Genomic DNA, 16,934 nt, shown 5'->3' with positions numbered 1-16,934 from the left:
TTCACTCATCTCTCATAATCACCGTCTCCTTTAGCCTAACCGGCATAACCGTGGGACGTAAAACTCAAAGATTTCATTGCATTTCCTGGTGACGGTTGTAGCTTTTTGCACATAGTATTAACATATGAACTTTAAAGAAGTTCTTGAAATATGTTTTGTGTTACAAAATCAATTCGTATTGAAATAATTTACATTTATATGATGTTTTGACCAAAATAGTTCAGTTCAACATACTTCATTCATCAGCCAAAATTTGTACAATTAGTGGAAAGTTTCTTGGTATCCATTCTTCAAAATCATCAGATACTTCTTAACTTAATAATTACTAGTTCTTAACTTAATAATTACTAACTGAAATGCTCGTTCTGTGCACTGGAATAACAAGTTTGTGAAAACCATTTGAACCTTCTTTCCTCCCTTTTAGGATTTGCATTTCAGTGTAAAATGTAATAATAAAAAAACATAATATTCTATTTTTGGCATAAATTGTGAACTCCTAACCCCTTAGAATACTTCCTTGAGTCAATAATGATTAGAAAACTTAATAAAATAAAATAAAAAACTCGCTCGAGATATTTATTAATCATGTTATAAAATTATTTTCAAAATGTTCAAGGGTGCACGGTGGCTTAGTGGTAGAGCGCTTACTTCTGGTGCGCGGGGTCTCTGGTTCGATCCTCAGCCAAGTAACTTTGGTGAATAACATCATGACCGTGGATTTTTTAGGGGCACTCCTGTTTCCTTCCACACTCTCGTTCCACCAATTCTTCCATCATCATTCATTAGCTTTAATCGTCTTCCTTAGCCTAAAAGGGCATAATCATGGGACTTTAAACTGGAAAATTTTCTTTTTCTTTTTTTGTTCAAGATGTTCAACCGTTTTTTCGTAATCGAATCATGAACAACAAACAACATTGCTTTCAATGTGACAAAAGAAATATATAGAAAATGCTCCCTCCTTAAAACTGGAAACTTCAAAATCCTGGGACACGTGTCCTTTTACTTTTAATGAGGAGTTTATATGCTGAGTTTCATGTTCATAGCTTGAGGGGTTCATGAGATACTCAACCCCATACCCCTCTTAGGATATGCCTGCAAATGAAAGTGACATGATAAAAACCTAGCTAGGTACTAACAATGTTCCAGAATTCATTTCAAACTGTTTTCGCGTGATTGGTCACAAGTAACGGACAAGGTCATTTTCAATGTGGTGAAAAGGTACAAGATCTATATGAAATGCCCCCTCCCTCCTTAAAACGAAAATTTTCAAAAACATTGGGACACGTTTCCGCTTACTTTTAATGACGAGTTTACACACCTAGTTTCATCTTCCTCATTTTTGATGGGCTTGTGAGATACTCAGTTTTTTTTGCATAAATTATGATCTCCACGCTCTCTCTTTCCTTACCATATGTATTTCAAAGTAACATAGTAAAAACCTAGTTCGAAGTAGTTGATAACTATATCCAAAAATTCGTTCCAGTCGATTTAACCGTTTTCCCGTAATTCGATCACATACAAGATAAGTTTCATTTTTTAAATAATAGGTTAGTTCTGTGTAAATACTTGTGTAAGTCATCAAGCAATCTATACACTGATAAGTGCGACACAACTTGTGCTGCCTTGTTGTGATATCTCACATTTGTACAAAGTAAGTAGTATTTCTGTGTTTAAGGATGGAAAAACCCGAGACCAGTTGCATGATCCTGTAACTCAACTCTTTTGGAGGCGAATAAGTGTGGTGGGAAACGGCTTATACTATGAGGATTGGTCTGACATGATGATCTGTGCGTTTACAAACTGCACCGGATTCAAGCTACGGTCGTGGTTCGGAGTTAACTGTAGGTTTTGTTCTTCATACCCTCTGTGTTATATCAGTACGTAAAACAAAAACTTAAGGAGGAAGTAAGAAAATGGAGGCTATCACTTGATGAAACTCATATTTCCTTAGCACAATGACTATTTCTAATATTGAATTCCGATTCCGGGAACTTCTTGAAGCTGTCTTTGTAGTTATTAAACAAGAATTTTAGGAATGATATATATATATATATATATATATATATATATATATATATATATATATATATATAAAAGATCAAAAGATTGCGATCTTGGCCAAGAATTTTAGGAATGATCCAAAAGAATATATCATAAGATTGTGATCTTGGCCAATAATTAGTTTTTGGATCAGGGGCCACAAAATTTTTGAACAGCCCCTAAATTGAGTTTTCGTATTTTCTACGGAATAAGCACATCATACTGAGTTAAGTGATAGTTTTGGGTTTGGCTACCCTGTTTGTAGTTTTCCAGATATAAGGCGTACAAGAAAATTTTTGATTGAAATATATTGGATCTTTTGACTCAAAAAAGAAATAAAAATTGTAATTAAGCTTTAATCAAGAAATACTTTTACTTCACATATCTACAGTTGAACTATCCATAAAAACTTAATATGTCACAGGAGATGAACATCCAGAACTTGAAATGGTATGTGAATGATAGTTATTAGGTCTTCATGTATGCTGAAACATTATAGCATGATGAAACATTATGAAAAAAAATATATATATATATATATATATAGCTTTTAAAACTTGTTCATTCTTTTCATTCTTTCAGAGGTATTTATTTTCGAAGCGAACGATGAAGAAAATGCAGACGACACTGGGATTAAGCCTTCTCCTTCTGGTGTTTCCTTGGATATAATGGACCATTTAGATCTAAATTTTCGCGGGGAACCAGACAACTTGAGCATCGATAGAGTTTCTTTGAATGAACATGATGCCCCACAGGAAGATGAAATGGATAAAGACGATGATGATCATGATGGAAACGTTGAAGAGGAGGATATTGAAAATCCTGTTCCTAAGTCTCCAGAAATAAATATACCTAGAACTGAATTCTCAACTTCAATTGATGAGGATGTCTTTGAGGAAGAGGGAATAGATACCAGCAGTGTAAGATTTTCAGATAGCAACCCACAACGTAGCTTTAGGAGAGGCAAAGGTTCTCTTCATAAGGAAGAGAAACCCCGGAAATCTCTATCTGAAAGCAAACTCTCCGATCTCAGTGCAGATACCATTATTTGGCTGTCCCATCGCCTGGGACCAGTTTTATCTGCTAAATACCTCTCAAGAAATTTGCTGCGAATGCTTACTCTGTGTTATTTGGGTGAAGAAAATCTCACACCTGTGAAAATCAAAGCAGCGCCAAATGCTATTTTCATTAGTAGACGAGAAGTCCCCGGAGATGAGAATGCTAAGAAGGTGTTGGAGTGCCTTTCTTCAATTGCTGGTAATTATTGTTTAATATTTTTATTATTTAATAGTTTTATTAGTGATATACAACCTGTTGAGAAACTCAAAAGATGATTTCGTACATCAGATGAATGTAAAGGTCTAATAAGTATGATTCTAAAATAGTTTGTTTAACCTCCTCCGTGGCAAATTTACGTTTTCTTTTTACACTCATTGAAGGAAAATGTACAGTATACTGTACATAGTTTTTAACTATTTGTTTTAACAATAAAAACCGCCCAACTGTCACTTAAATGCATTTGTGCTCATTTAATTGCAGTGTTCGGTGTTCATTGAAGATTGTTCATAGACATTGTTGTTACTTGTTGGTCAATCATTGAACTACTAATGTGGCACTGTCTGTGCTATGTGAAAATTGTGTTTTCCTTGTGTTTTAAAAATCTGTTTCTATTGAGTAAACAGGGATGATCAAAATAAACAATTGCTCGTTTGTGTATTGCAGAAGACCAATTTTGAATGTTATATGCCAAGTAACACTCATATTATTTTTATTTGCGTTAAACCGTATTTGAGAAAAAGCATGTACAGTATACTGTACATTTTACCTACCCAAGTTCTACTCCATGCAGTGTATTTTTTTGTTCGATTCTGGTTGCAACGCAGATAAAAATGAAAAGAATTAAATCTTTCAGATTTACGTCCCACGTATTATACCGACTAGGTTAAAGGAGACAGTGATGGTGAGAAATACAGGAAATGGTCGAATGAAAAAGTGGGAGGAAACTGGAAAACCGCGAGAAAACCCAGACACACGGTGTTTGTCCACCACAAAGTTCACTGACGAAGTGTAAAAGTGGAGAAAGTTGACCATCCTTCTACTCAGGTCAACTTGATGGTCAGGATGAACCAGCCCGTTGCAAATATCAGACATACGGAAAATTCAGGTCTCACTTTCTTTGTCAAAAATACCAAGTACATTTGTGTCTAAGTCAAAAAAGAAATTGTTTCTGTGAATTCCAAGAAAAGTGGTTTCTTATGGTGCGTAATCACAAAAGAGATCTTTCTATAGTACACTTTTTCGTACTCGAAAATCTAGTACAGTGTTCTGAAATTGGTCATTTTATGTGCACTACAGGAAAAATGTACATTATAGTGTACATTTTGAAAAATATATGTAGATGTATATATTTTTAAAATTTTCATTATAAAGTGTCTTAAGGGTCCAAAATAAATGTTGATGACCAATGATTATAGTTTTATCTCAATTAAATTAGTGTCCCTAAAGCATACCCAAGTTCGATGTACAGTATACTGTACAAATCCACTGAGGAGGTTAAGAGGACGTATTGAAATGTCGACGACGTATTTGAAAAACTTTTAAGTTTGAAACAAATTACAGTAAAATACCAACCAAAGAAAATCACCTCCATAGAATCAATTCATGCCAAAATATTCTGTAAATTTACTAGTGATTTGGTAAAGATGATAGATCAGACATGCTAGTTTTTCGGATATTTTGGCATATGTGTGCGGAGATACGTTTTATCTTTTCTTTTAAACTGTCTCTAGTACATCAAGTCATTTTGATGTTATTGTGTTAATTATTCCTGTTCCTACACAGTTGATTTTCGACCCATGTTTATTAGCATTTTTTGTTTTGTTTGTAATATGAATTACCAACAGTTGGTGACGACATTTATTTTAACAGGTTGGGTATATTGCTATGTGTAAATGATATCAGTATTACTTTCTTTGTTGTCCAGATACGTACTAAATTGTAGTAAAGTGTTGAAAAAACAATGGAAAAATGTCAAGTTAGGATAGGGTTAAGATTAATTTTCAATGCCTGTTATTTGGATGTAAGTTTCCGCCCCTCTTCCATGAAGCAAGATCTAGTCAGTACCATCAGAGTAGTCGTTACATTTGTTTTGTGCAAATGAATTTTTGCGAATAAGCTTGTGTTTCTCTTCATGCAGTAATATACTGACAAAAAAAAACTCTCAAAATTCGTGTCGTGTTAAACATTAAAAAAAGGGACAATATTAGGTTGGTGCGAATGGAATGTCCACTTTGGAACCTGATTTGAAACTCACCTCAGCAAAACAAAACAGAATGGATTAAGGTTACGCGTCTAACGTCCAAAACTCTATACACGTCCAGCAAACAAACTGAGGTAACCGGACAGTGAGGAGTCAGTGATGCTTAAACGGGTTGTATGAAATGCACCACGGAGAACACACAGTTGCAAGTGATTCTTCTTTACGAATTAAAACTGGGACACTCAGCACAACAAACCGAAAAAAATTAACAGCGCATTTGGCCCAGGAATGGCGTTTTGTTTGCCAAATTTCGTTGCAATGACCGATGACCAGCACTGGAAAATAAGCCCCGTGGGCACCGACCAACATCATGTTCGGATGACCTTCTCGAGAACACATGGAAGCACACCCTCTGTAAAGTGTTCATGCCATTGCAGACGAGTTAGGCATATACCATACAACTGTAATTCGGTGGATTCGTACAGTCGGTAAGGTGAAAAAGTTGGAATAATGGATGCCTTATGAGTGGACACTAGCCAGCAAATATTTGCGTCTTGAGATGTGCAGTTCGATGGGTGTAAAGAATAATCGGGAAATAATACACAAAGAGTGAAAAGTGAGAGAGTGTATGGCTGTTCTGGGAGTGGTCTGGGTAGCGTAATGGTTAACACATCGGCACGGTACGCCGAAGAGCCCGGGTTAGATTCTCGGTCCAGTGATGTACCTTCTTGCTGTTTGTGTCTGATTGAATTTGCTCCTACAGAATATTTGGTGTGTCAAAATAAGTTTAAATCGGTTGTTTCCTCTTTTTATTAATATAATAGTCGGAGAAGTTTATCGGATTGCACTTTTGATGAAAATGGATCTGCTACATCTATCGTAAACGGTTATTTGCGTAAATCGCTTGTAGTAGCGAAATTTATAAGGAAAGTGAGGAATGTAAATACATATCAGAGAAGCCATGTACTTTGTCATACTTGTTAGTTAAAACAAGATTTTAAAAAATCAAACAAAAATATTGCTCTTACTATATATGTATATATTAATGTAGTACTGGGTTTGAGAACTATGGATATAAAATTACGCATGATAGAAAAAAATGAAACAGATCAGTAGAAATTTATTTTTAAAAATCTCTCAAACATATTTGCTTATTTTTCTGTTCTTGACTTGTACAGGCTGGCATAAAATTGCATATACAAGGGTCGTTCAAGGTTGACCGGGATTTTCGTACGTAAATAATCGATGAATAGCTGGATCATGATGAAACGTGCGGGTGACGTAATGTATTCCTTCTCGGCTAACTAGCGCCCGGCATGACGTATTTGGCGCATGCGCAGTAGTTGCAGCGAACATGTCAGCAAGCAGTGTGCCTGTGGAGCAGCGGTGTGTAATCAAATTTCTTGTGAAGGAGAAAGTTAAACCAGCTGAGATTTTCAGAAGATTGCAAGCACAGTATGGTGAACAAACGATGTCACGGACAAGAGTGTACGAATGGTGTGAACAGTTTCGCGAATAACGGGAGCTGGTGACAAGTGAAGCGCATGGATACACTCGCCCGACTGCAGTCACACCAGTGAATATCGCACTGTCGAGCAAATGATACGTGAGAAGCGGCGAGTAACAGTGCGGGATATTGCTGCCGAGGTAAATATCAGTGTTTGGAGGGTTTAGACAGTCATTCACGACCACTTACGCTTCGGCAAAATCTGTGCAAGGTGGGTTCCCCGCCAGCTGACAATTGATCAGAAGTGGACACGCATGACGGTCTGTGAACAGCTTCTGAATCGGGACAGATAGCCTCCAGTGATTATCATGTGTTTGCACCCTTAAAGACCATCTGGGAGGGAAGAAATTTACGACAGATGATGCACTGCGGAACGATGTCCTCCAGTTGCTACAACAACAACCAAGTTGTTTCTACGCCAAAGGAATAAGGGAGCTGCCACAACGATGGTAACGGTGCCTTGACGCGCACGGAGAATACTTTGAAAAACTGACATAGTTTGGTGCTTTTTGTGCTATCTGTTTCCTCTGAAGAAATAGAAGTCCCGATCAACCTTGAACGAGCATTGTACTTGTATGTTTAAAATGCAATTATTTTGCGTGAAAACTCAGCTTCCGCTCAGGTATCAAATAGTGAGACGCCTCATTTAAAGGCGAGCGTGTTCAAATAACTGATACTGCGAAGAATCTAGGTCCCAGTTTATACCATGTACATTTTAGTTATTCTCACAAATCTGCTTGGACTCGGGTGCTTATCTGCTTCCACGGACTCCATCCCAGCACTGAACATCTTACGCCATTCAAAAATATGACCGTGATTGTTCTTGTAAACCCTTTTCAATTTCTCAAGTGTTTCCGTTTAAGTTTTCCCTAAGCGCACATAGAATTTAATATCGACACATTGTTCCATTGTTGAAACGCTGACAAGGTATCTGGACACCAGTCTGTAATTATGTGCATCATACACCACACTGGAGATCAGATGACGTGGGAATTTGTTTTTTCATGTATTCACAAGGTTACAAGCAAAATTCACTACTATGAAAAACTTGTCCCAAAACTAACTTTGCAGCAACAAAAATAGTCATCCTAATTGCCGCATTGTGCCTAGTTGCTAATCCTTTCCTAATTACCGCACTGTATATTAACAAGTTGATGTTTTAATAATTATGCAGTAGATAACTGCTATGCTTAATATTAATTTTCTTTTCGTAGCTTTGTATGGGGAACAACTCATACTTCTGCAGTACCTTCCTCATATGTGTGAACTTATTGCATCCTGTAAGCGAAAACTGACAGCTAATCTAGAAGGCGGCTTGATTGGGTGCATTGCACTACTAAAACATATCATTCCATACCTTTCTGATGCTACATTAATGGATCAGTTACCTGTAAGTTGAATGCTTTTTCTTTCGTCAACTGTACATATAAGGCTGCTTGTAGTTGTATAAAAATGTAATACTTCGTTTAATATTGATATTTTAAAATCTGCTTTTATACTTCTTTAGGCATTAAGTATGCAGATATGCTTGATATTTCTCATTGTATTTGAGCACATTCTTTTGATCTAATGTCAGTTTTGTTAGGCTTACTAGCTATCTATTTGTGTCATATTAGATGCAGTAATCTGTTTCTACTATTCATACCTGCAAACTACAATTTCTCCATGTACTTTTATAGGTATGTGTTATTACCTTTCCTCTGGCAGGAGAACCACATTCGATTCCTGGCGGGAGTTGTGTGTTCGGATCCCACATTAAGCTGTAGGTCTACGACTCATATAACCTGGCTGCTGAAAGGGACGCTAAATTCAAAACCAAACCAAAAAATACCATCTTTCGTCATATTTTCTGATACCTATTATTCCTGCAACATATAATATTCCTAATGTACTATTATTCTGTGTAGTGTCAGTTGCATATGTTAATCCGACAGTGTTAAACGTAAAATTTTCCGTTAATAACTGAACTGATTAGAGGATGAAGAAGGTAGTATGTAATAAACTGTACATTTCGAGAAAATTAAGGTCAAAGTTTTAATGATTACAGTTATTAATGGATCACTATACATATTACAAGGGCTGCTGGAAAAGTTTCTACAAACTACTACTAACAATGATGCTAGTATTCTGCCATGATAAAATTCGGAGGAATACACCTTCCTATATTTTAAATTATCTTTGATTGTTTAAGTGTATTTGTTTATTTTTCACAACAATTTGAAGTACCTCAGAAACCACTGTTCAGAATGCGTCAACAGCTGCTTCAGGCGACACAAATCACTCACAACTCATCATATTTTTTCATGTGTGGGAACAGAAAGAACTCAATAGGTATTAAATCAAGTAAATACTAACAATGGGTCATTAATTCAGTTTTACTGAAAAAAAAAAAAAAAAAAAAAATCAAATAGTTTTGGTGTCCTGAATGGGAACTGGCATTGTGGTGGTGAAGAATGGTACGACGGTTTGATTGGATTTGTTTTACACATTCATTTGGCAATTCATTGATGAACTCATGCCAACAAATTGTTGTATACCATTAAGCATGTACAGTCCTTCGATCTTGTAAAGCTATGGTAGCTGTATGTCCGATACAACCGAAGAAACAAGCAATCGTTTGTTTGCCAACCCTCCTCCAACGAACAGTTTTTGATGGTTTCGGTTTACATTGAAAAGCTCAAATAGTGGATTGCGTTTTTGTTTCGGGTTTGTATAAATAGATCCAAGTTGCGTCCCCTGTAGCAATGTAGTACAACAAATTTGTCTGACCACGGTTAACCCCTTCACATATGACTTCTTTCGGTTTTTTTTTTTTTTTTTTTTTTTTTTTCAATGCTGTAAACATCTATGCCTCTTCTGGCGCTTACTTAAACTAACAGATGTTCACAAAGCACAGGAAACCTGTAAGCTTCTGCCTTCTATTGACAGCAAGCGGGATACAGCCGCTCAAACATCGGAACGCGTGACACGTGTCAAAATACAGAAGTGAAAAGTGAAAAGCAACGCGTCCAGCGCGTCAAAATATGGCAAGGGGTTAATATTTTGAGCATTTCTTAACTGATCCGAGCCTCATTTTTTTAGCTTTGGTCAAGCTGTGTGGATTCAACGGCTTGAAAATTTCCTTACGTTCAAGTGACCATGCAAAATCATGTCTATTGCTTTCATGTTCGAGAATGCCTGAATCTCAGGTATGTAACATGCCGATCTCTTAACCATTTCACGCACAGCATCAACATTACTGGCAACAAGAGACGTGGATGGACGACCCCCCCAAACTTCTTCACTGAGAAATGTGTGACGACGCTGGAATTTGGAAAACCAATTGTACACAGTCCAATTGATGGTGCTTCATCCCCCAAAGCAAAATGTAGTCTCTCGATGCATTGTTTCAGTGTTAAACTATATTTGAAATTATAAAAAAATCTTTGACCGAAAGTCTTCACAAGAAATTTCCATTTCTCACACAAGACTACTACTTCAAACTGTTGTAAATAATAATAATAATAATAATAATAATAATAATATAATATAATAATAATAATAATAATAATAATAATAATAATAATAATAATAATAATAATAATAATAATAATAATAATTCGATAATAGCGGAGCACTAGCACTACTCTTAGTAGTAATTTGCAGAAGCTTTTCCAACAGTCCTCGTACAAATCTCTTTATCCAGACGAGGAGACATTTAAATCACGTATTGTCTAACAAGAATAATACATAATACTTTCATTCATCGCCAGAACTCATGTTTTCTAAAATATAACATGTCACATTCATCCCCTATCCTCTTCAATTCATACAGCAAGTAATCAAAGTTCAGTAGTGCTATAAGTTGAATTGTTGTCCTTCATTTCTTTCTTTTTTTCCCAAATTGATGATATATTGTACACGATCAACAAGACTTATCAGATTTTGACAAACTTAGCCTGGAGATTAACCTTGACGTGCTTTTAGTACGTGTGCGGAATATTTTTTTCTGCAGACCTTTGGTTCTCGAGTTATTGGCCACACACAAAATTTGGGGTTTGTACTACGGCAAATTTTCGCAAAAGAAATTAAGTAATTAAGCATTAGGGAAGTACATGGAACAAATCTAATAAACGTTAAGTAAATGCAGAGTGTATTTATAAAAGATATGCCAAAATCAGTGTAATACGTCGCAGTCGATCTTATTTAAAAAATATCCAAATGTAAAACATTTTATTTCAACAACTTGATACTTTTTTTTTTTCAGTGCCTGTACTTTATGATTTGACATTGAACAAACTAAAACTTAACAAAAAGAAGTTAAAAAAATGGAATATCATTGTTGCTTGTAAACTAAGCTGAGTTCCATCCCAAGTCCCAATATTCGGGGGTCTACATACAAACTTCTTGTTATTTGTGCCTTTGGAGTTATATGCAATTAGCAAATCTGCTACCGAACACCGTTAATTCTGGCTTTGGAATCGTAGTTCACTATTTCTTTAATTGAAATGACTTCGAGACCATCTTGAAATATTAGAAAATGTACATTAATTTCATTCGTGTTTTTGTATATATACATATATATATATTTAGATTTTTCAGTTGGTTTATAGATTATAAGAAAAATTTTAACCTCATGTATTAGAGTAATATTAATAAACAGCGTTGTTAATTTACCGATTAAATGGATTTATTGTTTTGTAGGACGTTATCCTGAAGATGGCACTGCATCCAGCAGTACGTCTAATGTCGACTACTCGCTTTGTGTTCCCCTCTGGAGCAGTGGCTAGAGCAGCGCTTGTAGCTAAGTTTCTGGATGTCTTGTATATAATTGCATTACGAATTGGTGTTGAGATGACACGAAAATTGTTGATGCCTACTTTGCAGAGGTTTTTCTTAGCTTTTGATAAAGCTTACGGAAAAAGAAATGAAGACTTGCAGAAAACTTCGGAGGTGAAGAAGGAGAGTCCTTTAAGGTAAACAAACATGGATATATACTTATCCACCGTTACTCACCTGGCATGCATCTATCCTACAGTGCAGTTAGGTCTGCAGTGACAGAGCAAACCCTTCATATAATTCCACAAGAATGCTCATAAACCTAGTGTGATGACATTGTTGGCCAGCATGTGGGTTCCTGATTGTGAACTGTATTACCCCTGATCTTCTGATTTGTTCATAGGTCGAACTGTAGGATAGTAGCATACCGTGTATCGACTTTGAATATTATGAATATTTGTAAGGTGTGGGGACATAATTCAGTGAGTGCATATTTCGTTTTTTATCATTGAAGCGAATATTGATGTTTCTTTGAAATAACATTAAACCCTTTATTTAACGGAGTAATTAGGGCGAAAAGGTGTCCGTAAAATCGGAAGTTCGTTGTGTTTTGAAGAACGTTTAACATAGGATAGTACAGTTCAATTTATACAAAATAGCAAATACTTCATCTCTCATTCACTAAATAGGTACTATAAATCTTCCGTTAAATACTTTATCAGACAAGGAGGGGAAGAAGTAGGAAGAAAAGAAGAAATAAAAACAAAAAAGCAGTTGAAAAGCGTCCTATGGACGCCATATTGGAATGCTAGTTGATGATATGATTTCAAATATAACTGACAGCTACTTTTGACTGGACATGTAATGTAATGTTGAAATAGCATGTAATTTTGTAAGTTTATAATCGTAACAGTAACTCCATAACTACTTTTCGATTAGTTAACAAAACTAGTTCTATATTACGTGTGTCGTTGAAAATAAAAGTTGTTGGAGTACAAAAGATCTAAACCTTGCCATTTTGCGACTAGCCACACGAAAAAAAAAAAAAAAAAAAAAAAAAAAAAAATACAAAATGACGTTATAAGAAGTGTAAAGACTTTCGTTTGTTTCCAAGAACTACTGAAAATGATAGACTGCTGAAACAGCTTGGCACAATTAAAGTACTCATGGTCGCAGTAAGTTGTTGCTGTATATTTTTTTCAATTGTATATAAATATGCTTCAAGCCATATTCTATATCTATTACAAGTAAGTTTCGTTTCACAGTATGAAACTACGGTAGACTTACAAACTATACGAATTCAGTCCTCAAACTTGAAGTAGTACATCTATAACTATTGGTTGAAATAGAGTAATAAGATCAAAGACAGAATTTGTTCCTCGGACGCTGAATTCACGTCTAAAAGCCATTACTGTTTCTGTTCTGTGGCAATAAATGTTGAAACCGGAAATGGTTATTTGAACCAGAATGGTGATTTGAATTAGAGGGTTAACGGAGAATATCGAACCTATTCTTGGGACGATGAATCGATTACAGAAAGCCATTTCTCGATATCTTACAGTTTTTGCTCTATAAAAAGGAATAATGAAACCGGAAGTAATAGTAAATTTCAACTACTTCCGGTTTTGGATGAGTGTTGTGCTTGGTGATGGTATATTCTCTTGAGACGCTGAATCGATTACTAACAACTGTTTGTAGCTATTACCGTTTTTATTGTATTACGATAAATGGTGAAACCGGAAATTGTTAATTTGAACCAGTTTCGCTTTGAATAGAAGGTTAACGGATTCAACCTATTCTTGAGAGGTTGAATCGATTTCAAAAAGTCTTTCTCTATATCTCTTACCGTTTTTGCTTTGATACCTGTCGACAGACAGACATAGGTGTTTCGTAAAATTTCCGACATTTACGCAAGGCATAGTTTGGAAGTCTATTATAAAAATGAAACTGATCTTGTTCGTTATCGAATTACGCCAAAACGGCTCAACTGATTGAAATGAATTTTTGAATATAGTTATCAACTCCCTCGAACCGGATTTTTATGATGTTTTGAATAAAATATAGATCCGAAGGGGAGTGTGGGAGTCATAATTTATGCGAAGAATTCTCCTCAAGCTAGAAATATGAAAGTTTTCATTAAAAATAGAGGGACACACATCCTAGCGTTTTTGAAAATTTTAGTTTCAAGGTAAACAAGGGCGCATTTTACATCTATATTATATACGTGTTTAAGCGGATCTGCGCACACACTTTCCAGAAGCTAAATTGGTTATGGACGATGCTCCTTACTGAACCATATGAGACTTGCAATGTATGTGCAATGTCTTGCAACCTCATTCTTCTGTCTTGACGAATCATCGCATCGACGTCACTCATTCCTGTCGGTGATGGAGGTTGATGGTCTGCCACTTCTATCATGATCTGTCAGTCTTCCTACCACTTACGAATGCGTTGCACCACACATTGAAAGTATTTGTTTCTGCGACATAATCCTCTCTCCATAGACCCCACCAATTCTCGATTAATGTCAGATGGTTTCTGTCTCTTGGCCCACAAAAAACGAATAACACCTCCCACCTTCTCGTTTTAGTAATCAAATCGATGTACCATCTTGAAATTGCTCTAGGCGCCAGACAGGTCGACGTAGATGGCTGTAATTGCCGCCAAATGTCCCGCACTTCGGTATCTGCAACATACAAAAATAAATAAATAAATAAATAAAATAAATACATAAATAAATAAATAAAAATAAATAAATAAATAAATAAATTAGCTACACAAAAAACTCTGTGTTTTAGAGACAAATTCACCTTATTTTTTATACACTTTTGTATGTATATGTATATGTTCCAGCATAACTCTGAAATGCCTGGAGTAATTTTCCAAAGTTTGTACACACATGACTTACAATCTATAAATTAGTACGGTGGTGGTAAGATATCCCTAGGACCCTAGGGGATAGAAAGGAAGTGACATGTAAAAATTAATAAAAAGCGATCGATATTAGTGTCGAATCAATAGTTTTTTTTTTTTTTGCTGAGATGAATAATGACACTATGAATGCCGTACAGTAAAAGTAATCATAAACAACCGATATTAGTGTCGAATCGGTAGTTTTTTTTTAGGTCGCTGAGATGAGTAATGACACTCTGGATGCCACACTGGGGTGTGACATGTACAAATAATAAAAACCGACCGATATTAGTGTTGAATTCATATTTTTCGAGGTTGCAGAGGTGAGTAGTGACATTCCCGATGCTGTACTGTGAGGGTAACACTCCCCTACACCTCTAGGGGTTAGAAAGGGGATGACGTAAAAATGATCAAAGACGACCGATATTAGTGTCAAATCCATAGTTTTCGAGGTCGCTAAGATAAATAGTGGCAGCTCCGATGCCGTAGTATGTCAGTAAGATACTCTTATCACCCACAGAACTCCTAGGGAGTAGGAACAGGATGAAATGTAAAAATAGTAAAAAATTATCAACATTACATAAAACAACCAATTCAGTTTTCGGGGTGACTGAAATGAATAGTGACACTCCCTATTCTGTTTAAGTCCAAGTTATGTCCCTAGCGGAATAAAATACCTCTAGCACCCCTAAGGGGTAGGAAGGGGTGATATAATCGTAAACGACCTATATTAGTGTCGATAGTTTTTGAGATTTGTGAAATGAATAGTGATACTGCCGGTGTCGTACTCTGAGAGTATAGACACTCCTAGCACACCTAGGAGGTGGGAGGAGTGACATGTAAAAATATCCTAAAACGACCGATATTAATATCGAATCCATAGTTTTCTGAGTCGCTGAGATGAACAGTGCATCTCTTGGTGCCGTTTAGTATAAGTTCGACCCTATCGGTTTGGAGTGACAAGGGGTGAAATGTAGAATGTCTAAGATGATCGAGATTAGGTCGAATCCATATCGATAGCAGTTTTGGTGACAGTTCCAATGATATTTAAGCTCAAGTTTAGGTAAGAATGGGCATATTAGGCAGGCGTTCATCGTCGTTATTTATTCTACTTATTTCTTTATTTTTTGATAGAGGCAACATTAAAAGCGTTGTTCGAGGTGTATATACGTACATATTTATAAGAATGGATGTATTTGTCTGTGTATTTATTTTCCAGCATAACTAGAACACCTGGAACAATGTCAACCAAACTTAGTACACGTGTGACTTATACTTTCGAAAATAAAGTGTAAGGTGTGATATGTAAAACTAATCAATATTGACCAATATTAGTGTTGAACTCAGTTTCCGGGATCGCTAAAATGAATAGTGACACTACCGATGTCGATTAAGTTCAAACCCCAGTGTAGTAAAACACTCCTAGCATTCTTAGGGGGTGAGAAGGGAGTGACATGTAAATATAATCGTATAGACCAATATTAGTGTTGAACTCACAGTTTTGTAAGACGCTGAGATAAATAGTGACGCTCCCGATGCTGTTTAAGTCAAGTTCAATCCCTATCTGTATGGAGGTTGAGAAAGGGTTAAAAATAAAATGTTCAAAACGACTGAGATTGATGTGGAATTCTTAGTTTCTAGAGTCATGAAAAATGCTGACCCGTTTGAAATGACTTTTGGAACATAATACCCATCTCAAGCTGGAATTTTATAATCATTTCGATTAAAAGGCAAAATTTTATCATTACACTTTCATTGAAATGCGTAACCTAAGTGGGAAGGGGATTCAAATATTTTCCATAAATTTACTCTCCCTGTACGAACAATGGGCATTTTTCCTAATATATGTGTGTATTTAAAACCATATATATGTGTGACCAGATGGCGTTAAATTTTATTAAGAGTGAGAGACCAATAGGTGGTGTGGTGTTTAATTTAAATGCCTATCTCTGGTTCTAGGACTCTTCTTCTTTACACGCTTTTTCATGTTACCCAAAATCATATGATATTCTTAATTTCGGGGCAGCCTTCCTTCACTATTCAATATGGTCAGGAAGAATCCAGTAATAGGAAACTCTACTTATTCCAGGTCATTCGAGGAGAGTTTCCTGGAGATCCGGCGCGATGGAACGACAGCTGAATGGGCCATCAGAGGGACACCAGTACAAATAACCCACATGAGAGTGCGAGACAGTGATTCGGCTGGATCATTCTCCCCTCCTGTGCCCAGTGTGGAAGGAGACCAAGTACAAGAAACGAGGAACAAGGTAGGCCTATAGAAGTTTTATTGTAATAGAAGTAAAGTATGGCGTTTTCCGTTCAAATCTTCGTGCTTTAAATTAATTACTGAGAGTGAATTACGATGACTTGTGAAATAACGATAACACCAAATGAAAGACCTGATCTTCGCGTTTGTTTTCATGACTGGAAGTTGTTCATTTGCTCACTACTCAGTGT

At 36.0% G+C, this 16,934-nt stretch overlaps 1 protein-coding gene across 3 annotated transcripts in view; it reads left to right on the top strand.

Moving 5' to 3' along the window:
• Window positions 1–16,934, top strand: part of Wdr81 (WD repeat domain 81) — a 107,564-nt gene that overhangs the window by 48,612 nt on the left and 42,018 nt on the right. For all 3 annotated transcript variants that reach the window (XR_014127505.1, XM_081731512.1, XM_081731513.1), the window contains exons 11-14: window positions 2,623–3,297; window positions 8,021–8,196; window positions 11,490–11,761; window positions 16,567–16,744. Coding sequence is in view for 2 of the 3 variants with exons in the window: in XM_081731512.1 (XP_081587638.1) it covers window positions 2,623–3,297; window positions 8,021–8,196; window positions 11,490–11,761; window positions 16,567–16,744 (1,301 nt within the window). In the remaining variant the exon portion in view is untranslated. The remainder of the gene's footprint in view (window positions 1–2,622; window positions 3,298–8,020; window positions 8,197–11,489; window positions 11,762–16,566; window positions 16,745–16,934) is intronic.

This window comes from Thermobia domestica, chromosome 11, assembly GCF_964235325.1.
Source record: "Thermobia domestica chromosome 11, izTheDome1.hap1.1, whole genome shotgun sequence".
Lineage (NCBI taxonomy): Eukaryota > Metazoa > Arthropoda > Insecta > Zygentoma > Lepismatidae > Thermobia > Thermobia domestica.
Note: the sequence above shows the minus strand (reverse complement) of the source record. Positions and strands in the feature narration are given on the sequence as shown.